The sequence below is a fragment of the Plectropomus leopardus genome, chromosome 23, assembly GCF_026936395.1.
Source record: "Plectropomus leopardus strain MGB_pleo_1.0 chromosome 23, ASM2693639v1, whole genome shotgun sequence".
NCBI lineage: Eukaryota > Metazoa > Chordata > Actinopteri > Perciformes > Serranidae > Plectropomus > Plectropomus leopardus.
The window spans coordinates 13,981,869-14,007,134 of NC_142198.1; the positions used below are offsets into that span (position 1 = coordinate 13,981,869).

Here is a 25,266-nt window from a genome sequence, read left to right on the forward strand (position 1 = left end):
ATAGCAAAGAAAGCTGCAAAAAAAGCCCGAAACAGCATTATTTGGCATGTCAAAAAAATCTGACCCAAAATCCAAGACTATAGTAAGGCCAAACTGTCAAAATTTGACACATCCCAAAAACTGCTGAAAACACATGAAAACAGCCTAGAATAGCCTGCCAATACACGCCATAGCAAAGAAAGTGGCAAAAAGAGCCCAAAACAGCATAATTTGGCATGTCAAAAGAAATCGGACCAAAAATCCAAGACTATAGTAAGGCAAAACTTTCAAAATTTGACACGTCCCAAAAACTGTTGAAAACACATGGAAACAGCTTAGAATAGGCTGCCAAGGCACGCCATAGCAAAGAAAGTTGCAAAAAAAAGCCAAAAACAGCATAATTTGGCATGTCAAAAAAATCTCACCAAAAATCCAAGACTATAGTAAGGCAAAAATGTCAAAATTTGACACATCCCAAAAACTGTTGAAAACACATGAAAACAGCCTAGAATAGCCTGCCAAGGCACGCTATAGCAAAGAAAGTTGCAAAAACAGCCCAAAACAACATAATTTGGCATGTCGAAAATCTGACCCAAAATCCAAGACTAAAGTAAGGCAAAAATGTCAAAATTTGACACGTCCCAAAAACTGTTGAAAACAGCTGGAAACAGCTTAGAATAGGCTGCCAAGGCACGCCATAGCAAAGAGAGTTGCAAAAAAAAAGCCAAAAACAGCATAATTTGGCATGTCAAAAAAATCTCATCAAAAATCCAAGACTATAGTAAGGCAAAACTGTCAAAATTTGACACGTTCCAAAAACTGCTGAAAACACATGGAAACAGCTTAGAATAGCCTGCCAATACACGCCATAGCAAAGAAAGTGGCAAAAAAAAAGCCCAAAACAGCAGAATTTGGCATGTTGAAAATCTGACCCAAAATCCAAGACTATAGTAAGGCAAAACTTTCAAAATTTGACACGTCCCAAAAACTGTTGAAAGCAGCTGGAAACAGCTTAGAATAGCCTGCCAAGGCACGCTATAGCAAAGAAAGCTGCAAAAAAAGCCCGAAACAGCATTATTTGGCATGTCAAAAAAATCTGACCCAAAATCCAAGACTATAGTAAGGCCAAACTGTCAAAATTTGACACATCCCAAAAACTGCTGAAAACACATGGAAACAGCTTAGAATAGCCTGCCAATACACGCCATAGCAAAGAAAGTTGCAAAAAAAAGCCAAAAACAGCATAATTTGGCATGTCAAAAAAATCTCACCAAAAATCCAAGACTATAGTAAGGCAAAACTGTCAAAATTTGACACGTTCCAAAAACTGCTGAAAACACATGGAAACAGCTTAGAATAGCCTGCCAAGAAACGTCATAGCAAAGAAAGTGGCAAAAAGAGCCCAAAACAACATAATTTGGCATGTCAAAAGAAATCGGACCAAAAATCCAAGACTAAAGTAAGGCAAAAATGTCAAAATTTGACACGTTCCAAAAACTGCTGAAAACACGTGGAAACAGCTTAGAATAGCCTGCCAAGAAACGTCATAGCAAAGAAAGTTGCAAAAAGAGCCCAAAACAACATAATTTGGCATGTCGAAAATCTGACCCAAAATCCAAGACTATAGTAAGGCCAAACTGTCAAAATTTGACACATCCCAAAAACTGTTGAAAGCAGCTGGAAACAGCTTAGAATAGCCTGCCAAGACACGCCATAGCAAAGAAAGTTGCAAAAAAAGCCCAAAACAGCATAATTTGGCATGTCAAGAAAATCTCACCAAAAATCCAAGAGTATAGTAGGCAAAAATGTCAAAATTTGACACATCCCAAAAACTGTTGAAAACACATGAAAACAGCCTAGAATAGCCTGCCAAGGCACGCCATAGCAAAGAAAGTGGCAAAAAGAGCCCAAAACAACATAATTTGGCATGTTGAAAATCTGACCCAAAATCCAAGACTATAGTAAGGCAAAACTTTCAAAATTTGACACGTTCCAAAAACTGCTGAAAAGACATGGAAACAGCTTAGAATAGCCTGCCAAGGCACGCCATAGCAAAGAAAGTTGCAAAAAAAGCCAAAAACAGCATAATTTGGCATGTCAAAAAAAATCGGACCAAAAATCCAAGGCAAAAATGTCAAAATTTCACACATCCCTAAAATAGCTGGAAACCACCTAGAATGGCCCGCTGAGACATGCCATAGCATAGAGTGTTGCAAAAATAGTCAAAAAACACCATAATTTGGCCTGTGAACAAAAAAAGTCACCGAAAATGCAATAATTCAGTACTGTGAAAAATGACAAAATATGCCATGTCCCTAAAATAGCTGGAAAACGCTAAAAATACTTTGCAGAGACAGGCCATATCAAGAAATGTCACAAATAGCCAGAAACACCATAACATAGTATGTCAAAAAACCAACTGAAAACACCATAATGTTATATCGAGAAAAATGTCAAAATATGCCATGTCCACAAAACAGCTGAAAACCACATAATATAGCATGTAAAGACATGTCATAGTAAATCATTTTAAAAAAAAAGTCCAAAAACATCATAATATAGCATGCCGAAAAAACGTCTGTAAACGTCACAAAAATGTCCAAAAATGTTAAAATATGACATGTCCAAAAAACAGCTGAAAACCACATACGGTTACATGTTGAGGCACTTCATAGTGAAGAATGTCAAAAAAAAGTGAAAAAATGATCATGAAACATCATAGTATAATAGGTTGCCCAAAATAGCAAAAAGTATGTCATCCAAAATTACACAAAAGAGTCACAGTATAAGAAGTCGTCCAAAAGAGTACAAATTTAAAGTAGAAATACCATACTGTTTTTCCAGGTACGTCGTCCATCTTCTCAGTGTCCCCGGTGAAAGCGGAGGTGCCTAATGGCTACAGTGAGCCAGAGGAGAACAGCGCCCCCGGCAGGGAGGTTCCCCGAGTGCGGCTCTCCCCAACCATGCGCTACTCCGGCATGGAGATCTTTGCTCCCAAAGTGCAGTAAGTCCACCTGATTTCAACAAAACAAAATTACAGACACATTAAGTATCTTTGTGGTTGAGAGGTAACGGAGAGCGGACAGAGCACTCACCCAGTTTTCATGGTCCTCATGCAGATTCCGGGACCCCCGTTCTCACCGCAGTCACCAGGCTCAGGTGGGGTTCCAGGTGTGTGTGCGTCCAGGCTCCTACAAGGTGGGCCCCCAGACGCTTGGTCACAGCGAGCCCCTGGACCCTCGCTTCAGCAACTCAGAGATCGAGTGGATCACGAAAGAGCAGGGCGGCACGCTCCTCTACGGACTGCTCATCCGGGTCGAGTGAACGGTGCGACAAGGGAGGCATTCGGGTGGAAGTGGAGGGGTCCGTGTGGCGCTCCTCGTACTTTAAATGAACTGACAACCAAATCCAACCCCTGCCTTGAGCAAGAGACTCCTCTGGAATCCAGCTGTTCTACTGTGGATTGTTGACAATTCAGCATTATTGATTTGTTTTCTTTTGTTAGTTTTTGGTTGTTTGCTCTTGGACTCTTTTAAGGCCGGGGCCTACGGCGGTTTCAAAGAAGAACAGACACTGCCTGCACTTTATGTTTCGGACACTCGTGGGCGATTTTTAAACTTCTGATCGACACGACACGTTTGTTCATTCGCTACAGTTAGTTCTTTTTGCCACGTTTTTGTTCTCATTCTTCGCAACGTATTTACTTCCACCCTCACAAACAGCTATTTTTTTCTTTACATTTTGGCACTTATTTTAACACTTACACCTCTGCTCTGATCAGTGTTTTGTTTTTTTTTTAAATTTTGGGAGGAGCTGTCCCCTGCCAACCTGCACGTTAACGGACTGTCACCTACAAAGACTGAAAAGTTGGTCAGGAAAAAAAAAAAAAAAAAAGAGAGTGACAATGTTTTCATTAAAATAGAGAGACACTTGAATCTGAGAATGAACCCAAGAGTGTCTTGTGATTGTGATTTTAGAGGAGGGGAAGATTTTAAAACTGGAGGAAGAAAAAATGTTTACACATGTACAACTGTATGTTGCTGTCCTCGTCACGTCTCCACATCAGCGATTTGGCTACTTTATCAGTCCCTGTTTGCGTTTCTGTTGTGTTTCAACATTACATCTGACTCGTCTATTAAATGGAAAACATTTACAGGCTTCACACTGTGGAGAAAACTGGAAGATTTGACATAAGAATAGACTTTTAGGGAAGTGAAAAATGCACCCAGATGAATTGGTACAGGAAAAGGATGTTATATTTTTGGAAATTGCGCTTATTCGCTTTCTTGTACAGCAACAGGAGAAGATTGATGCCATTCTCATGTCTGGTTAAGTCTGCTAAAGACTTGGGTCTGTCCTAAAGGTAGCAAAGTCCCCCGGTCAGCACCTCTAAGCTCACTGATTAACACACATCTTTATATAATCGATAAAAAAAGTGAAGTGTGAAAACAACTGTTTGTGCTGCAATAATTCTTGGCCAGAATCACAATGAATTGTCATTTTTACATTTCGGTTTTGTGCATATTAAACAAGACAAACAGGGTCAGTTTCAGAGGTGGTGGTCGGCAGATTTTGTTACCACAAAGCTAAAAGTCTCCAGGCTGTAGCTTCACGTTAGTATACAAACATGAGTAATAATCTTATCATCTAGCAAGCTTTTTAGCAAGAAAGCTAATATCCCAAAATGTTGTTGTTAAAAAAACAACTAAAAAGGTAGTTGAATGGACTGAAGCCAAAAGGTTTGAAGTAGTTTTCCACATCACTCTTGCCGCCCCCTAATCGTTTACTCTAGATCCACGCACACCTCCACTCTGATCTGTCGGTCAGTCGTGACTGACACTGTTTACCCGGCAGGACCTCCACAGCCAAAAACTTGTAGTTTCTAAATCAGCAGATCATTAACATCTGCATCCAACAACTTACGCTGGTGTTTACATGTGAATGTTATTCATTAGGGCTCTTTTACGTCAGTTAACATCATTGATTTACATTTATCAATACAAGGTTTCATTTAATCCAAAACATCCACCCAACCATTGATTGTATGTGAACAGCTTTCCAAAGCGTTTTCTTTTTCACCGTCGTCAATCCTGTTGCCAATTTGATAAACTCGCTATAGAACATAACCCTATGTTTTTCAATGCACCGTTTTGAAGAGTCAAACTCAAAAATTAAAAGTGAAGAAGCTCAGTCACCTAAAAGCAGCTGTGATCTGACTGAAGGAAGGTCTACGGGGTTTGGCAGAAGGAAAAACTTCCAATCAAAAAATGTGAAAAAATATTATATGGGTTATTTACAGCCCAGTGCTGCTTTGTACAATTTAATTTGTATTGTTTTCTTCATTTGTTTTCTGTATGTTGCGTTGTACAGGCTGTTACATAACAAATCATATCTTCCTGATTTATAAAAAAGAAAAATAAACTGACTGACAGTATGCACAGAATGACAGTTGAAGCTTTTTTCTTTGGTTCAAGCTGTATATAAAAAAATCATGAAGAAAAGACAACCTACTGGTACTTTTGTTGTTTTTTTTTATTTAATTTTATTTCAGTAGGAATAAAAGTCTGGTGACTGACACCTTACTGCAGTGTTGCATACTTTGTACATAGTATAATATGTCGTCCAAAATGGCATAAAAAAGTCATAGCGTAGTATGAAGTCCAAAATTATGCTATATTGTGATGTTTTTGGCTGTTTTTTCAACATTCTTTACTATGACGTGTCTCAATGTGCTATTTTTTGTTGTTTTCAGCTGTTTTTTGGACATGTCATATTTTGACATTTTTGGACATACTATACTATGACGTTTGCGGTCATTTTTTCGACATACTATATTATAATGTGAACACTGTAGTATGTCTTCCAAAATGGTATAAAAAAAAGTCATAGTATAGTTTGTCAACCAAAATGGCCTTAAAACGTCATAGTATAGCATGTCCAAAATGTCAAAAAAATGTCATAGTATAGTATTTCGTCCAAAATGAACTAAAAAAAAGTCCTTGAGTAGTATGTTGTCATAAACATGGCAAAACAACATCATAGAATATGTCGTCCAAAATGGCCTAAAAGGTCGTAGTAGAGTATGTCGTCCAAAACGGGCTAAAAAAGTCATAGCCCAGTATGTCGTCCAAAATGGCCAAAAAACATAATAGTATAGTTTGTCGTCCAAAATGGCCTAAAGATGTCATAGTAGAATATATCGTCCAAAATAGCCCTAAAAAGGTCATAGTATAGTTTGTCATCCAAAATAGCATGAAAAAAGGCCATGGTACGGTATGTTGTTTAAAAAAGTCTAAAAATTTCAGCATCATACGTCGTCCAGAATCGCATAAACAAAGCCGTTGTGACTAGGTGATGTTAGCTGAGTGTAAAACTATTGTCAACAGTGCTGTGGTCAAACTGACATGCTAGCGGAGATAAATCAGGGCTGTGAGGAGAAAGTGGGGTGCAATAAGGTGCCGTAACTTGTTAATAAGTTAACTTAAGGATTGTAGGCATGTTTTAAAAATTGGCTGTGCTAAGCTAATCCCCTCCCGGTCCCAGCTGTGCACTAATCGACAGACTTGAAAATGATAATCTTAATGTTTTAAAAGAAAGCATCTAAGTCTATTTCCACAACTGTTAAACTATTCTGTAAAGAGTCCAGGCACAAGGAAGATCTGATTTAAGTGATATCTGGGCCAGTTGTAGATTTCAGCGACAGGACACATCGCTCTCAGAACTGGAGAAAGCATTAAGGGAAACAAACGTGTTTGCTCCAAAATCTGACTAAATATATTTGAAGCACTCGTATGAGAGAAAACCAAAGTGCAGCTGTTGATACTGAGTGTTTTGTAGAAGGGATGGTCAGATTTTAGGCAGCTGTGTGTGCATGTCAACAGGAAAAATCAAGTGTAAATGACAAGCTGAGAGTCAAACCCTCTAAATGAGCTCCAAGAACAGCTCGGAGAAGAGAGACAAACGGACAAGGACCATGTAAAAGTTTGGTTCAGCTTCATTCAAATATACATCTTAACTTCCACACACGCTCACATACATACAGTCTTCCAAATATGCCAGAAACCAACAACAACAAAAAAGTCCCACACAGTTTAAAAAAATAGCGAAAAGTTCTTTGTAACAACTGTTAACATGTTTCCAAACCCTGACGTACAACATTCACTCCCAAACATAAGGTTGTAAGCATCAAGCTACAGTGAGTGCTTTTATAAAAACGCATGATCACAGTAGTTCAAATAAAATGGCTCCTTTTTTGAATAAATAAACAGTGACAAAATGACCTTCAGTACAAACAACTGGCGCAGGACTTCCACATCTTTTGATTCATCATTAAAAAAAAAAGAAAAAGCTCCAGAAAGTCAACTACAGCAGCTGTTTTTGCTCCCGGCTCCGACATAAATAAAAAGGGGATCTACAAACACTTGTGGGTGAAAAAACACTCCTGAACCCACCAACATACGCGCACACACACCGCTCGTTGCCTCACCTGCTGCACCACAGTAATGACTGGAAAGATCAGCCAACGAGAAACCTCCTTGTAAAAACCACAGAAAAAGAACCTTAAAAGATGTCACTGCTTAAAAACTCTTCTTGAAGAGTAAAACCCAGACTGCCCTCTCTTTTTTTTTTTTAGCTAAAAAATCCTACATACAGCTATTGTTACTTGGATGCATGACCACTACCTCCCTGAAAGTGTCTTGCATCAGGATATTTTCCCAGTGCTCTCTGACTCAAATTTTCTAATTCAGTAGACTGTGAAGAGTTTAAAGATTTCTAATGTACTGCAGTGAGGTGATAGTTTGATTCTGTGGAGGAGTTTGGCAGTCAAAGATGAAAAAAGGGGGACAGTCGTTGAAATATTTTAGCAAGAAGGAGAAGTGGTGCAACCGAGAGGCAGAGCAGGACAGCAAAAATATGAAAGAGAGCACTCAAAGTTCTGTTTTTTTCTCTCCTAGGGTGAAGGAGGAGGTGGAGGTACCAGTAGGAAAGACAGATGAGGAAAAAAATAAGGAACAGTTCTCCCAGAATTCATTGTGGCTGGTTGTGGGAGGACAGTACAACGGGTTTACAGAGAAAGAGAGACAAAGGGTGGTCACCAAAGAGAAGAGGAGGAGGAAAGGCGAGCAGCAATTTTGATCGGAGACTTGTTTAGTCTCTCATTATCTACTTTACAGAAGTTTTTTGTGGTCCTCCAAGAGAGCAGCTTCAGAACTTCTTAGGACCCCAGGCGGACGCTTGCTTCGGGGCCACACCTGTCCCGAACGTGGGGAAATCCTCCGCACTGCTCATATCAGGAGCCTGGAACAGATACAAAAATTTGATGCACTGCACTTCAAAAAAATGATAATATATCTTCAAAAATAGCATGAAATAGTCATAGTATAGACTGTCATCCAAAATGACAAAAAAACATCACTGTACGTCTTCAGATAAAGCATAAAAAAACTCATAGTACAGTATGTCATCAAATTTGTACAGTTAAGTCGTACTATAGTATCTCGTCCAAAATAACATGAAAAAATCATACTTTAGTATGTCGTCCAAAAGGACAGAATACATCATATCATAGTATGTCATCCAAAGTAGGTGAAAAGTATTGTGTCGTCCAAAATATATAAAAAGTCATAGTATGGTGCGTTCTACAAAATACCATAGAAAGTAAATGTATAGTATGTCATCGACAATAGCATAAATAAGTCATAGTATAATATGTTGTCCAAAAAAGCATGAAAATGTCATAGTTTATCAAAGCAGGAAAAAAGTATCACCATGCAAATATGAATACAGCTGAACTACCAGCAAGCTCCTGCCAAATGTAGGTTAACTACTATTTTAATTAATTCCATGTAGTTCCCAAATACTGTGTGCAAAATATGAAGTGTATCTCTGAGCTGCAGTCCCTTCACGACAATCTACATTTTAAACTCCTCTCACTCATTTGCATCTTTGCTTCTCAACTGATTAAGATTTAGTAAGAGATAAATAAAGGATCATTTCATTTTCCTTGGATCATTATCCATAATACCACACAATACCCTAATACTACATTTATAAGTGAGTAAGGTAATATTACACTCACAACTGTGTGTGTAAAAACTAACCTTGCTCCCTGCTGCGTTCCAGGGAGCGTCCCGCACCACAAAGCCCTTCGCCGGCCCCCCGCTGCTATCATCGACTCCTGCCCCTCCTCCTCCTCCATAGCGCGATGGAGGCTTCATGTAAGCTGCCAAAGTCTCCGTCTCCGTCACGCTGAGCATCTGAGAGAGGTGGGGAAAGGATAGAGGGAGGAGATGATAATTGCTTTTCAAGCTGCCGTGGTGCTTTTGCACCTTTTGGCACTGGTGTCAGGAGTGAAAAACATTTAATTCTATATTGTGTGCCACTACTTCACTCTCACATATTCCTCCTCTAGGTTGAGCAGGTGGTCAATGGCATTGTCAACAGTTTCGGGAAGGCCCGTCACCGTCACTTTGTCGGGCTCGTCGGAGCCTGGCTGAGGGAACCGGATATCCACCTGAACAGGAGGAACAGGAAGGGGACAGGTTTGAGCGGAAAACAACAACGGACCAAAACCAAACAACAAACAATCATAACATGACAGAATCAGAACTTTTCTACTCTGTATACAGTCAAAAAAATCTGACCATAAATCGGTGCATAAAATTCCTAAACCAAGGTCTAACCTTGAACTCTTCCATCAGCTTGCGGATGGCTTTGCCACGGGCTCCGATGATGCGAGCGTGGGTCCTCGGGTCCAGATGAACGTCCTGGCTCACCATCTCCTGCAACTCAGCAACCAGCTGCTGGATGGCTTGACGTGCCTCCTCCACGTTACGCTCGTACCCCGAGATTACGATCAGATCCTGGGAGCGTGAAGCCGTGGATGGGGAAAAAACATATGTGATTGGTTGGGATGAGAGAGACATTTAAATGGGAAAAAAAAGACGGTAAGACGGGAGGAAATAATGTGAATTGAAGAATGAGACGTTTGTATAAAGAGAAGACCAATACGATTAAAATGCATTTAAATTAGAAAAATACAAACAAAATACATATTTTGAGTAAAGTAGCAGGACTTGAAATACCATGTGCATATTCACTGTAGTATTTTTAAAATTTGAGTTGTGCACATAAATCTCAGCTCTCTTAACTTGGTACAGATAACATTTTCCTGCAGGACTGCCCACTCTCACGCACTGATCCCAAGACTCACACAAATACAACTTTTTTGGAAAATAAAATTTAAAGCTGACTGTACGACGACTGTAAGCTCAGTGACAGACGAGCCAGAGCAGCACAGCAGCGGCAGCGTGTTAAACCAGGTCAAACCTGCCTCAGCTTTTCATGAGATTAAGTCAAGTTTTTTAAAGACTTTCATGAGCGTGTATTTGTACTTTCACAGCACCAGCCAAAAAAGGATGAAAAAAGGCTCGTACTTCAGCAATGTTTTATTACACATCATTTCGATAAAAGGTCTGTTATGTGGGATTTCGGGGGACATGTTGAGAGAATGTTGTTGCGTCCTCGTCTGTGGAGATGTTCATGTTGCACCGCCATGTTTTTACAGAGGCCCAGGATGGACAAACCAAACACTGGCTCTAGACAGGGCCATTTGCGTTTTAGTGTTTTTCGTGTCTGTAGCCCCTCCCCTTAAAAAGACTAAAAAAAAAACCAATTTTTTTAACATAAACATACTTCATTCAGTGTTTTTATCTGGTTAGTTTGTGTTGGAAAGAACGAGACCTATGCGGACAATTCGGCTCCCGGCAAAAACCTCCTGAATAATGAACACTGAAGGATTTCTAACCGGCGATGTTTCAGCTGGTTGAAATCTTCATCACTTTATGCCACTAAATGCCTCTAGATCTTACACACAGGGCCTTAAAACAAGTCACGAATATGTGACATCAGCAAAGAAGTCCTCATGTGATTACAAAAAAAGTTTCTATTTCAGGTTTGCTGAGAAGCACAATGGATTCCGGGTAGTTTCACTGCACATTACTGGTGAGCTCAAATGATATTTTAACACATTTTAAATGTCCTTCTTTTTAGAGATTTTTTTCTGGGGTTAGCTGGTGCACAATCCTGTTCAGGGTGAGCCTGAATTTTTTTTTTATGGAACAGTTAATTTAAAAAATAAAAGGGAAAGTCAGCTCAAAATACGTTAAAACACATTAACGATGTCCTCATATTGGATATGTGATATAAAAGAAAACGTCACAGTGCTCTGGATTTCCTAAGAAGAACATATACGCCAAAATGGTGCAGTAAAAAAAATGATGCATGTAATTTTAGAAAGGACAAATGCATGGACAGACAACCCGGAAACATTACGTCTCTGGGCACGGCTGTCGCAAAGGCATGAAAACTGTATCTAAGCAATGTCTATCAACATAACATCAAAAAAACAAACACACACCTGCTGCTCGTCTCCTTTGTCGGGGAACTGGATGCTCACATCGTGGTCTTTCCTTATCTGAGAGATGACTGCTCCTTTGCGGCCGATGATCTTCGGATGAAACTTTGGATCTACGGACATGGTTACCTTGAAACTGCGCAGGGCCTAAAGAGGGACGCCGGGCAACAGAGACCTCAACCACTCAAATATCTTTACAATGTGATGATAATAAGGAAACTTATGTTGGAGACTTGCTAAAAACAGGAAATATCGTTTAATGTGCGTGTACCCTGTCCTCCTGCTCGGCCTGCAGCTCTTTGACCCTCTCGAGCAGACCCTGTTTGGCTCGCTCCACGTTGGTTACCAGGCCCGTCACCTTGATCACATCCATCTGCTTCTCTGGCTGCGGCACCCAGATGTTCACCTGCGCGTGCAAGCCCACACAGACAACATGCAAGGAATCCGTTAAAGATGACATTTTTAAGGAAACCACCTTAACACTCCAACCTGTACATCAAATATTTACTCTTCTCTCATTGCACCACTGACGCAGACCTTTTGACCTGCAGTATGAAAGGTCTCACGGCCAAGAGATGGCACCAGAGCGTATTAGTTCACCTCATATTCTTCCATCATCTTCCTGATTCCACTCCCCTTTTGGCCGATGATGTAGCGATGCAGCTCGTAAGACACTTCGACGTCCTCCGTTATGGGCACCAACGCCTGAACGACACAGTGACAGGATTATTACTGAGGAGATGGACAAGAACAGACAGCATCATGTCTAGAATCAAAATAAAATGGTGCCTACCAGCAGGGCGGCTTTAGCTAGTTCACACTTCTCTGCACGCCCAGCGATGGTGATAATGTCACACTTGCGGGGGATGAACTCCACCTCTGGACTGACATCCCCGTTTTCCTGTGGTGGACCATCTGGAGCTGTAAAATCCCCACAGATGACAGATTAAAAACTAGTTTATGGCTTCCCTGTCTCCTGTGTAAATATATAACTCAATTTCATTTAGAGAAACATTTTTTTTCACATTAAGGATTGAAACATCATGTGTCAGGCTGTGAGATTAACATGCTTAACTGGATGGTAGGACTGTTTATAATTCATGGTGATCTTACAGTTTCCTTTATTAATATGTCCATAATGTGACAGCACATATTGTAATTTTCTTATTTTCCTGCTCTCTTTGAGGTGGTAACATATTAACATTTATTTATTTATTTATTTTTTTAAATGTCACTGTTTGTGTCTAAATCACTCATGATTGTGACATATGAACCTTCTAGGACACTCAGGAAACCTGGGGCTGATCTTCTGACCATCCCGAGAGTTAGAAACAAACATGCTGAAGCAGCGCTTTGTTATAATGCAGCACAAACGTAAAATAGCAGCCTAGATGATGTTAAACAAGCCCCAACTCTGACCACTTTTAGGTTAAAGCTAAAAACATTGCTTTCTTACACTGCCTACTCCACCTGGTAATGACTGCAAACCTATTCTTAAACTTGATTTTTAATAATCTTTTTATATTTGTCCCTCTGGTTTGCACTTTCGCTATTTTTAATGATTTCTATTTAAATAAATCTTTTAGAAATTAAATTTACCTTTTATATCTCATCTCTTTGCTCCTTTGTTGCAAATCTGTATCTGTTATTATATTTTATTGCTCTGTAAGGCACTTTAAATTGCCCTGTTGTATGAAATGTGCTGTACAAATAAAGCTGCTTTGCCTTACATAACAGCAGCATTAGCATTATTTCTGACCTGCAGCGCTGTCGTCTCTCTCAGGGAACTTGATTTGGACCTCGTACTCCCTGGTGATCTGCTGAATGCGACACCCTTTAGGCCCCATGATGGCTCTGTGGTAGCGCTGAGGGATGGCCACCTCCACACTCACCTGGGACTCCTGTTGGAGAGAGGGGAGAAAGAGAGGAGACAGCTGGGTAACAACGGCACCAGCAGCAAACATCTTGAGTTTACGAGGATGACTTCCATCACTTTTGGGTTTAAAATCACTGAGCACAACAAGACATATCGACTGCTCTCAGATTTTGCCTCCTGTTTCTGTTTAATATTTAAAATGCAGTTACTATTGGCAGAATTTCAATAATTAGATTGAACTACTTTGACTGAGGTTTGATCTGAACACCCAAACTGATCTGAACCGGTATCTCTTGTCAGATGTCTGTAAAATTGATCAAAATTAAAATCTAAACTAAAAATAAAAAGCTTTAGAATGGCTTGACTTTCACTCTGCATTACGACTGAATGACATTGGAAAATAATGTAATTTTTTTTAAACCAATACTGCTATCATGGTTTAATATGCTATTTTTTAAAGTTCCTTATCTTCCTCTATCTCCCTCCTTACATGTATTTTTGTTATTGAAAAATAAATATGACTCACTGATCTCCTGTCAGTAACAGTACTGCATTAAGATATGACAACTTCACTCTGGTTTTGAGGAGCTGCAGCATTCATTCATGGACAAATTGAAACCTATACTATACACTTAATACTAGTTTTACTGCTCTGACTGCACCCACCGTCACTGTCTGTCACTTGAACACATTACACTGAGCTGTTCCCCAAAGGAGCTATGGTACTCTCATAGAAATTTAATACATAAACATGTGAAATGCATTTAAAACCATTTTCTTCATCTAAATTCCACTTTTCCTCACATAGGGATATAAATCTGATTTATTGTTAAGTCCAACTCTGTATTGTTTTTTAATATCCCCAATGACTCTTACCAGGTCCTCGATGATCTCCTGGATGCGTTTCTTGGCGGCCTCCACGCAGTCCTTGGCTCCCTTCAGAGTGACCCTCTGACTGTTGGCTCCCGTACGAGGGAAGCTCACCGCTACTCCGCCGTACTCCTCTGCCAGCTCCCGCAGCACCTGGCCTCTCCGACACACAAAGTGTCGGTGGTGGCGAACATCTACTACCATGCTGTCCTCCACCACGTCGTCCTGAAACAGAGACAACAGGAACACAGAAAGTAGAGGGTGACACTGAAGATTTAGAGAGGCTCTTTTAATACACCAGCATGATTATCTTTTCAAATATCTCCACTTTTTTGTATGTAGTTTCAGTCAGTTTTTGATGATTACATTCAAAATTTACCAGTGAAGTTCTCTGTTTTTTTCTTTATTAATGTGCAAATAATTATATATAAATAAAAATGCATAAAGATGGAAAAGTAAACCATAAAATTAAGGGACGGTTAAAAAAATAAATAAAATTACAAAAAAATCAAGGCAGATAAAAAAGGGATTTAATGATTAAGATAAGATGAAAAAGTATTTTCAAAATCAGATAAATGAAGTCTCCTAATTACCAGGTTTTTGACCAGGCTCTCCAGCTCCTTCTGGGCCTGACGGACAGCTTCCTCCTTCCCTACGATGGTGATCAGTTCCTGCTCGGTGTCATCCGGCGACGGGAAGATGATGCGAGCCCCTGTCTTGTCCCGAACTCTGCGAATATTGGCGCCGCCACGGCCGATCAGGAACTTATGATACTCTGGTTTGGCCTGAAGCTCAGCTGTGAAGTTGTTGACTTGCTGAAAAGGGCAAGAAAAACAGCAAAGGGCTGTAAGGATTCTCCCTCTCTTCTCCTCACTTCTCTGTCATCTTCACTCTTTGTATCCATCCCTTTGCATTTCTCTGTCCCCACCCACCTTCTCCTCGGCCAGCTGCAGCAGCTGCTTTTTGGCCTTCTCCACCTCACCAGCGGGGCCTCTGATGGTGACCTTGTCTGAGCCGGAGCCCTCAGAGGGGAAATGGATGTGGACGCCGCCGCAGTCCTCCATGATGGAGCGCACGAGGCAGCCCTTGGAGCCGATCAGAGAGTTGTGCAGCTTGGCAGGGATGGCAACCTCTGTCTCCTTAATGTTAGCCTGAAGGGGTGAAGAGAGAAATACGAGTTCAGTTTCAGTTCAGTGTTTCTGTTTAGACATCACACATTAAGGCCTGCAAAGTTTTCCTGTAAGTTTCTCTTGTCAAAACATATTCTAAATCATACACCCATCTCATATTAACTTAATACTATTATCTCATCAATGAAATGTAAAAAAGTATAACTACAAAGCTGATTTATTTTAGCATTTTACTGACTGCATTTTACTACTGAAGTGTCTCAAAATTGTCAATCACATTATTTTTCCCAAAGTAATTAGACATTTTTTTTAAATTACTTGCTGGAACCATGACGGAAAGTGAACAGAAAATAAGAAAAAAAAATTCTACCCGGACATCCCATAAGCTACATAAAACGACAAAAACAGTTTGCCGTCTCTCACCAGTTCTCTCTGGATGGCGAGAATTCGATCTCGAGCTGCCTCGCAGTTGCTCTTCTTGCCCGTGATGATGATCATCTCAGAGTTACTGTTTTCTGTCGGCAGGTCGATCTTAGTGTTGGTCTCTTCACGGATCTGGTGGCAATGACAACATTTATTATTGTGCACCTTTAACATTATGTGCCATTTGTTCTGGCAGTTTAGGTATGGATTTCAGTCAAAATTTACCATTCAAAATATTGTTTCATTTTATTTAATGGCCAATAAACACTATAAATCTTAAACTGAAATGAGGTGATCATTTTCACGTTTTCAAAGTCTCACCTTTTTGATGTTGGCGCCGCCTTTTCCAATTATGTTTTTGTGAAACTGCTTAAAGATGGGAACGGAGAGCGAGAAGCTGTTCTCAATCTGGAAAAAAGAGAAAGCTGCTGTGAAGTCAAGTGTAAAGCGATGGAGACAGATAAAGAGACAAAGGTAGATCATGGTGGGTCATACCAGGTCGGCAATGATTTTCTGGAGGAACTTTGCACATTTCTCCACCTCATTCTTCGGCCCTCTCAGCTGGACAATGTCACTCTTCTGCGACGGGTCGGGGAAATTAATAATGACCTGGAAGCAGATGAGATGATGCTTTTCAAATTAAATTAGAACTGGATCAAAACTGATTATTTCAAAATGATGATGGGCGAGATAAAGTGCAGGCAGGGTGAGAGAAGACGTTCACCTCGGGGAACTTGTCTCGGACTTCTTTGATCTTTTCTCCCTTTTGGCCGATGATTGTGCGATGGAACTTCTGCTCCACTATCAGGTCTTTGGTGCGTTCATTTTCCTTGAAATTGGGAGGAAAAAAGTGTGAGTGGGCCACTTTGGAGTCTGTGTATGGGCCTTTTTATTGGTTTACGGCAGCCAGCAGAATAAATGAAAGAACCAACCTAAACTTTGACCCCATTCTCACCATTCTCTGGACCATCTCAATGAGCTCTCTGCGTGCCAGCTGGACTCCTTTAGGGTCTCCCTCAATCCGGACGAGGCCACTTCGTTCAGAATCCTGGGGGATTCTTACCGACACTTTGTACTGCTCCTTGATCCGATTGACTGTTGTTAGGGGATAGTTGGTGTGACAGAACGGAGAGGATAAGGTGGTTAGTTTTTTAAAGACATTTTTCAGAGGATGTAGGCCTGTCTGTCATGAAGTACACCAGCTGTGCTCAGCTTAAGCTTATGCTGAAAAGGGTCAAACTGTTTACAGTAACTTGACAAATCCCACCTGCATCATAATCCATTTCTCCACTTTCTACTCTGAAAACTGGTTTCTACCGGAGTCCATTGAGAATGACAAGAATTAAGGCTGAAACTGAGACTGTACTACTGCATTTGCACAATCAGCGTTTTCTGTATAAGCTACAAATCAGTGGAGGGGCTGCCTGACGACGTGAGGAGCTGCAGCTCTATCAGCACTTTTGAAACTGACCTACAAGTCTGCTAAAAGCTGCTCAGCTCTGTAGTTACTGACCTTGAATCCTATTCTATTGCCTTCATGACACTGCTTTCATTTGACAAGCATACATTTGTAATGTGCTATCGTGTGAAGCCTTGTGTCGCATCTCTTCTGTGTTCTTTTTTGTATAACTTTGCTGTATGTTCTTACTCTGTATTATTTGTTTTTGTGCTGTCTCTTTGTTTTGACCTGTTAAGAGATTACAGATGAGAATTGGCTCAAAGCTGTAATCTGGTACACACAAAAGTAATCACTCTTAATCATCATTTCTGCCTCTCTAGCTGTGTGTGTGGTGTCTGGATACTGCCCTCTGCTTGTATTTCCTTATTTTGAAACAATCAAAATTTAACATTTTATTTCTCCGATTCACTGCTTTGTTCTTGTTTGTGCTGCTTTTTCTCTTCATTCACTCTCTAGTTCTCTTGACCACAACTGTGCTCCAAGTAACGTTGAGCCAAGGAGCGGCCAAGTTTGACTGTTGTATTTACAAATAATAACAAATCTTGCATAGTAAGCTTCTAATATAAATGCATACATTATAAATGTTTTACAGCTACCCTTCAAGCCCTTACAAACTTATTACTATAAATTTAAAATGTTTTTTAGAGGTTTTATGGCATGCCAGATTGCCTGTCAGAACCCACATAAACATAGCCGACTCTACTATCAGAATGTGTCACAATACAACAGACATACTATATATATATATATATATATATATATATACATCATGGTGTAAACCAGAATTTGATCTCTTAACTGGCTGTCTCCACTTTATCATTGAACAAACAAACAGGTAAATTACACATGTGATTATGCTGACTGGAACAGTGCTTAAAAAGTGTCTAAAATAACTGAGTCAGTGGCTTTAAAAAAGGCAAATAAAATGGCTGGTCAGACTGACATTTGAACTCTAAACCCCAGCGGTGTTGATGTCCCAGTTTTCCTTTCTGTTGAGATCAGCAGAACAGATGTGTACTCACTGTTAGCTCCGTTCTTTCCGATGAGGTGTCTGTGGAAACGCTGGTCTATGATGACTTCAGTGTAGTCCATCCTCACCAGCTGAACACACAGAGGGAAGATTTGTCACTTTCTGAACCCTAAACCTATTTCCTCCCTTATTGAGCATCTCTCAGCGTTTTTTTTAAATTGTCTTTATATTGAGAGAGACCACCAAAAATCCAAGAGTGAGTGAGTGAGTGACTGAGCGTGTGAGCGTGTGTGAGTGTGTGAGCATGTGTGAGTGTGTGAGTGAGGACTCACCAGGTCCTTAATGATCTCTTGTATCTGGGCCTGAGCCTGTTCTACCTCCTCTGTTGGCCCCTCCAGACTGATGCGCTCCTCACCGTCTGTAAACTCTATGTGAACCTACAGAAACACAAACACACACACACAGATCAAGATAAACCTGTCTAGCTGTAATAGCTTTTGCCCCACCTTAAATTGATCCCCCTAGCATCTCAGTAAATAAAACATCTCAGTCCAAGTATCCTCTGCCATGCTTGTTGTTAATTCTAAAATATCCCTCCTCCTCCACCTCCTCTGACATACACTATTTAGAGTTCTCCCTCTCCACCTCTCCCCTTACCCGTGGTAGCTGCTGCGTGATCCGCCCGATGTTCTGTCCTTTCTTGCCGATGATGAAGCGATGCAGCCAGGCCGGAGCGGTCACCTCCACCACCATCACACTCTTTGCCTGCACAGGAACAAAGGGCTAACAAGTTAAAATCCAATTTATATATACCACCTCACTGAAAAGTCACAAATTAGTAATCACATTTAAATAGTAACAGTAACCTAAAACCTAAAAAAAAAAAAATAATTAAAAATTGTCTGGAAATTGGGCGGCACGGTGGCTTTGTGGTTAGCACTGTTGCCTCACAGCAAGAGGGTCCCTGGTTCGAATCCCAGTTGGAACGGGGTTCGGTCTGGGTGGGCGCCCTTCTGTGTGGAGTTTGCATGTTCTCCCCGTGTCTGTGTGGGTTCTCTCCGGGGTCTCCAGCTTCCTCCCACAGTCCAAAGACATGCAGCTCAGGTTTATTGGTGACTCTAAATTGCCCTTAGGTGTGACTGTGAGTGTGTATGGTTGTTCGTCTATATGTGTCGGCCCTGCAATAGTCTGGCGAACTGTCCAGGGTGTACCCCGCCTTCCGCCCGATGACAGCTGGGATTGGCTCCAGCCCCCCCCCCGCGACCCTTACGAGGACAAGCGGTTACAGAAAATGAGTGACTGACTGACTGTCTGGAAATTAAAGCTGCATTAAGATTTTCCAATTTAAAGGGGGGCTTAATTATTTAATTAATTATTTTTTTCTTTGTGGTTTTGACTTCCATTGGTCTGTGTGGCACATTATGACTCGGTATTTGGGCCATAAGTAGCAACCTATGTGAAACTGAAGTGCCCCTCAAGGATAAATAAAGTTTGAATCTGAATCTGTTAACATGTTCTAGCAGAAACCAAAAATACAAGTACAAACCTAAAAATGAGCATAAGTGCTCTTTAACATTGGATCAAATGGTGACATGTAATGTGAGAGGGGTCTCTCATAATGGCGAACCCACAGATAAATATCATGCACTCTCAGCCTTCCGTCTCCTCCTCACCTTTGCGTACACCTGTGTGAGCGCCGGTCCCAGCTTGTCAGGCTCCCCCCTGAGGATGATGGTCTCTGAGCCAGAGTCCAGAGGAGGCATCTCCACAGACACCCCCGTGGTCTCCAGGATCTCCTGCAGGGTGTTGCCCTTTGGACCTATGATGTACTTGTGCTGAGACTTCTTCACCTCCACGGAGATGGTGGTGGTCTTCCTCTTCTGCAGGGTGGACAGGGAGAAGATTAGAAGTGATGAGTGAGCGGCATGGAGAAGAGGACGGCGGTGAAAGGAAGGACAGCAGGAGGAAGAGGGGTAATTGAGGAGCACAGTGAGGGATGGATGGGAAAACAACAAGAGACAGCGAGAGGAACGACAGACAGGAAACAAGGACAGAGTGGATGGAAGTTGGCACAAACAGGTGGAGAAGGAGGACTGAGTGACAGTTAGAAAAGAGAAAATAAGCAGGAAAGAAGTGAGCTTAGAGGAGAGTGATGGAAAGCAAGAAGGCAACAGAAAAAAATGTATTTGTTTTTGCCTCTCATGCATATGTACTAAATGACATTAGCATTCTCATCCTGTTGTTCTCTGGTGAAATCCAATTTTCTCTCCACACCATCTCCGGCCTGCCTATCACCAGCCTCATCTGGTGCACACATACAAAACACTCGCTTCCTCTCCACGTTTCATCCATCCATCTTTTTTAGTTTCTTGTATGTGGTAGATAAAAACTACTCATTCCAAAAACGCAACTGCGCCAAACATTATTATTGCAGATGAGGTTTTTGATCCAGGTGGCAGAGTGAACAGCTAAAGTGAGACTGTGGTGAAGAAACAGAGCCACAAAGTTCATATCTGCAATCGTGTGTGTCTGCCACAGAGCCCAAAACTAAACCACGATCATTCTGGGTAAGTCTGGCACAGACTAAAATCTGGCACAACTAACTGAACAATCCGCAAAATGTCTGAATGATCCAAGAACACAATCAGGTAGGAATGTAAACACACAAATGAGTCTCAAGTGCTTAACCCACTTTCACTGTCAGTGATCCAATATTCATGTTTTGTTTTGTTCCGTGTTCTGCTTTTGTGTTTAAACTACAATGCCGCAGTGAGAGAAATAAAATATATTCAGCATGTTTTGAAACAAGCATGATCAAACTGAATTAAACAGCAGCAATAAGTAGAAAATACAAAATAACAAACAGCAAATAGACAAATGTGCACAATGGGCCCAGAACAATCATAGTTTTAACAATTAAAGGCCATTAACTAAGATGTATCAATGTTCAAGGGCCCCATAGCAAAAGAGATTCTTTCAGTTTTATAATCTGATGTGACTTTTGGGAAAGAATTTATTCAGTGTTTGCCCAGTGTAACACATAAGTGTTTTAAATGTTCCTTATTTTTATAATGAAAATAGTTTGGAGGATTTTGTCTGTGGCACTTGCACTTGTTTGTTCAAAATAAATAGAAAGAATTGTATGTTTATGCATTTGTTTTATTTCCGCTGTACTGAGCTCGCACCACACCGTGACAAGTAAATCAGGGTATGAACCGAACCGTGACTTGTGTTTACTGTTACACCCCTAGTAGAAATAGAAATTGACTGCAAACAAGGGAAAAGAGAGGTGTAAGCCATGAAACAAAGGTCCCGGGCTGAACGCTGTAGTCACATGATACACATCTTTATCATTTGTCCTCCAGGACACTCGAATAGAAAGCAGTTAGATTACAGACTGCTTTGCACATATGGAGATATTATTAAGCTGTTAATGAGCCATTAATGGCTTTGAAAAGAGTTAAAATATTATAAATCAATTTGAAACACACTCAGAAGCCAGCATGAGTTAGTTACTTAGTTAGTTAGATCAGGGTTATACTATGAGCTCTATTGTTGCTGGACATCGTTTCATTTGAACGACCTTACCTTGTCGTCGTAGATGGCTCGGATGCGGCTGAGCGCCAAGGCGACAGCCTCCTTCTCCCCGGTGATGACAATCTCGTCCTTAGGCAGACTCGGCGGTGGGATGCTGATGCGAGCGCCCGTCTCCTGGCTTAGCTCCTGCACCAGTCGGTTGTGGGCGCCGGCGATGAAAGGGTGGAAAGCCTTCTCCAGGGACAGACGCTCCACTGCACGCTTGTCCTGGTAAGCATGACGGGGAGTCGGCAAACAGAAGAGCCAATCAAACAATGGAGCATGTAAATAGTGACTGCCATAAGGTATAGTATCAAAAATAAATCCAGCAACGACAATTTAAATCTTAAGCTTTTAATAGCCAAGTCACAGCCAATTAAAATACATAATGAGCGACTCATGAGCATAAATATATTCATTACTCCATTGTAAGTCTTCTGTTTTCATGTCTACATCTTTAAGTCGTACGGTTTTACATTGGTGCTGTGGAAAGATATTGCTAAATTTATAATTTACAACATTAACAGATTTAACTACTTAGTACAGAAACATTATATCTGGATGCTATGATTACTGTATTAAAGATTTTCATGTATTTTCCTTATTAATCAAATTTGTCTCCTTGCCAAATTTCTTTCACATATGTAAAATTATAAAAAAAAATGGAAATGGACCAATACCTGTCAATAACATTAACGATTTCTTACTCACAAAATGATAAAGCCATCAAAACGATAACCCTCAAGTGAATCTTTTTTGCAAGTCTATTTCATTTTATTTTACCTTTAATTTTTGTTGCCTTTGTTTTGCTTTTATTGGCTATTGTTTTTAGTTTTGTACTTTAAATGCTTGATTTGTGTGTGTATTACAATGTTCATGATGTGTTTCTGCTTATATTTCTTAATAAAGATCATTAAAAAAACGTTCCAGTGCTGCCATTGTATGGAGGGAGAGGAGTAGTTCATTACAACAGTTTAAAAAAAATGTCTATACCTTTAAAGATCACATCACAGATTGAAGCCCACGGCTCACCTGTTCAGCAGAGATCAGGAGTATTTCATGTCGAGCCTTCTCAATGCCCTCCTTGGTACCAGTGATGCGGATGTTGGCGCTGGGGTCGTCAGGACGTGGAATAGCGATCTTGGTGGCGGTCTTCAGCTCCAGCTCTTGCAGCTTCTCGCCGTTCTTACCGATGACAAAACGATGGTGCTCCTTGGGGATGGCGACTGTAGCTGAGGCCTGTGGAAGTGGGAGATAGAGAGTTAGATTTGCCCTGTTACACACGGCAGTAAATCATTGGATCAGGGCTCATTATTGTGCCTGAACTGATTTCATTAGCATTATATAAATCCCTTTTAGGAGTTAAGGTTCAGACACATCCATAAAAATCCACAATTGTAGACGTAGCAGCTTCAGTTTCCACATTTATGATATTAGACGCGAGAGTATCAGTTTTCTAGTTTCTCACATTTACAGTGTAACAAGGACAGCAGCTGGATAAAAATTAACAATATAAATGAAATATCTGAGTTTTCGGTTGGTAAACAAAGGCAAAAGCTTTCGACCTTGCCAAGAGGACGGAGTGTTTTTCTGCACTACTGTATCAATAACTGCAGCTCAGCTAAACAGGTGGACCTCAGTGCACCAATTGAAGTGGAAATCAGCATGTTTACTGCTGAAGCCCAGAAAGGCCACCCACGGGAGCTGACGGTCATTTTTCAGCTCAACTTTTTGTCCTAAACCAGCCTGCCTGCATAGATAGGATTCTTCGAGCTGCAGCTAGAACCAGCTATACTACACAATCCTGCGAGGACGTAAAAAGAGCAAATACCTATAAAAGTAACAGATTGTCACATTAAAACCTCTCTGATCCCTTCAGTTTAGGAGGTGGTGTGGCTCTTTGTTCTTCCTTAAAGAAACATCTGTTACTTGCTGGTGTTTTTCCAATGGTATTCACTATCGAGACAAAAAACCCTTTTTCATATTTCACTCACTTCAAAAAAGATTTGGTGAGGTTCCAAAATACAGGAATGCGTAATCCCTAAAAATACAAATTGTTCGACAACAGCACCCAGTGTGCTTGCACTGAGACACTGTCACACAATATAACAAGAAACAGAGGAAAGAGACAAGATATGGAGACAAGATACCAAAATAAAGAGGTATCAAGAGGCATTTTTAAATTGGCAAAATGACAGTAATTTCACTCACGGTGATGATCTCACAACTATCTACAATTTTGTAACACAGCTCACAATGAAATTGCAACGTAATGCAAAAGCAACATTTTCCTGCGTCCTTATGTGAATTTTATTTGCTGTTGAAACTCTGTGTTGTTGCTATTCTCAGCCACGTAGTTCTTGTTAAAGAGATCATTGATCTTAATGGGACAAACTTAGTCGAATAAAGGCTGAATTTTACCTGAGTCTGCAGGCGAGCTACGATTTCCTTGCGAGCCTTCATGACAGAGTCCAGTTTGCCAGTGACCATGATGGACAGACCCTGGTCTTTGGCCAGGGACAGCTCAATGTGGGCCCCCGTCCGCTGCATGATGTCCAAGCACACTTTGGCCTCCTCGCCTTCCCCAAACTGGCTGTTGTCCTTGTAGCGACGCTCCTCCAGGGGCACATGGAACACCTGCACACAGAGCGAGTTTTTTGCTTCATTTCTCATAAGTGGTGCAACTTATCAACCACGAGTGTAGCTTGAGGCAAAATTTAGTTACAATCGGAAAAATATGTAAAGAGCAGATGCATGATCTTGTGTATGTAGCAGTGGCTGTCTGACCTGGGTGATGACAGAGGCTTTGATGGGTCTGATCTTGCTCCCCCACGCTGAAGCCGGCTCCCCGGCCTTTTCCCCTGGTGCCCCCTTCTCCGGCAGCGGAGGAAAGGCCTCCAGGTAGGTGGGGATGTAGGCCTCATCCTCTGGGACACAGCCTGGCCCGCAGAGATGAACATAAATAAGGTACAGATCGAGGCAGAAAACAGAATACATGTAACGCTGGAGAGAAGATGATCATTAAAATGAAGGCGAGATAATATGGAGGCTAAATAATAAGTGCGTTAAGTATAAAAGTATACATTTATTGAGCGACTCCAGACTGTGCTGTAACCAGCTGCCAGGCTTTTAACCAGAACCAAGAGACATAATCACATCACTCCAGTCAAAACCCCTTTACACTGGCTCCCAGTATGTTTTAGAATAGATTTTAAGATTTTACTGATTACTTTTAAGGCTCTTTATAGCTTATCTCCGAGCTATTTTTGAGATCCTCAAGATCTTCTGACTGTTACAGAGGCCCAGTTAAAAACTATTATTCAGCCCCCTTCCTGAGGAGATAGCATGACATGGCTCCTTAGGTCTTTTTGTTTCATATGATACTAGTATCATTACTCTAGCCTTAAAACTCTGCCTGTTACAGCTAACAGTTAAAGATAAACATAATAAATAAAAATGTTTACAAAATAATGTGTAATGTACGGACCTTAACATTCAATTAACGTGATGATGCTGACAGTCCTAGTTTTTGCATACCAAAGTGTTTTTGTTTTTTTAATATTTTAT

General features: G+C 40.8%; 2 protein-coding genes across 7 annotated transcripts in view; one reads left to right on the forward strand and one right to left on the reverse strand.

The window, feature by feature from the left end:
- neurl4 (neuralized E3 ubiquitin protein ligase 4) overlaps positions 1–5,422 on the forward strand; it is a 59,487-nt gene extending 54,065 nt beyond the window's left edge. For all 4 annotated transcript variants that reach the window (XM_042512249.2, XM_042512251.2, XM_042512252.2 and 1 more), the window contains exons 28-29: positions 2,824–2,983; positions 3,099–5,422. In XM_042512249.2, the coding sequence (XP_042368183.1) occupies positions 2,824–2,983; positions 3,099–3,303 (365 nt within the window). In that variant the 3' untranslated portion in view covers positions 3,304–5,422. The remainder of the gene's footprint in view (positions 1–2,823; positions 2,984–3,098) is intronic.
- Positions 5,423–6,955: 1,533 nt separating this feature from the next.
- hdlbpb (high density lipoprotein binding protein b) overlaps positions 6,956–25,266 on the reverse strand; it is a 31,444-nt gene continuing 13,133 nt past the window's right edge. For all 3 annotated transcript variants that reach the window (XM_088073913.1, XM_042512435.2, XM_088073914.1), the window contains 25 exons: positions 24,487–24,638; positions 24,121–24,336; positions 22,732–22,938; positions 21,712–21,927; positions 19,797–20,003; positions 18,781–18,888; positions 18,456–18,560; positions 18,176–18,254; positions 16,650–16,789; positions 16,419–16,523; positions 16,190–16,303; positions 16,016–16,102; positions 15,695–15,826; positions 15,074–15,292; positions 14,735–14,956; positions 14,148–14,366; positions 13,155–13,296; positions 12,189–12,316; positions 11,996–12,100; positions 11,667–11,801; positions 11,399–11,542; positions 9,663–9,842; positions 9,377–9,493; positions 9,081–9,236; positions 6,956–8,277 (listed from right to left, as the gene is read on the reverse strand). In XM_088073913.1, coding sequence (XP_087930039.1) covers positions 8,185–8,277; positions 9,081–9,236; positions 9,377–9,493; positions 9,663–9,842; positions 11,399–11,542; positions 11,667–11,801; positions 11,996–12,100; positions 12,189–12,316; positions 13,155–13,296; positions 14,148–14,366; positions 14,735–14,956; positions 15,074–15,292; positions 15,695–15,826; positions 16,016–16,102; positions 16,190–16,303; positions 16,419–16,523; positions 16,650–16,789; positions 18,176–18,254; positions 18,456–18,560; positions 18,781–18,888; positions 19,797–20,003; positions 21,712–21,927; positions 22,732–22,938; positions 24,121–24,336; positions 24,487–24,638 — 3,728 coding nt within the window. In that variant the 3' untranslated portion in view covers positions 6,956–8,184. The remainder of the gene's footprint in view (positions 8,278–9,080; positions 9,237–9,376; positions 9,494–9,662; positions 9,843–11,398; positions 11,543–11,666; positions 11,802–11,995; positions 12,101–12,188; positions 12,317–13,154; positions 13,297–14,147; positions 14,367–14,734; positions 14,957–15,073; positions 15,293–15,694; positions 15,827–16,015; positions 16,103–16,189; positions 16,304–16,418; positions 16,524–16,649; positions 16,790–18,175; positions 18,255–18,455; positions 18,561–18,780; positions 18,889–19,796; positions 20,004–21,711; positions 21,928–22,731; positions 22,939–24,120; positions 24,337–24,486; positions 24,639–25,266) is intronic.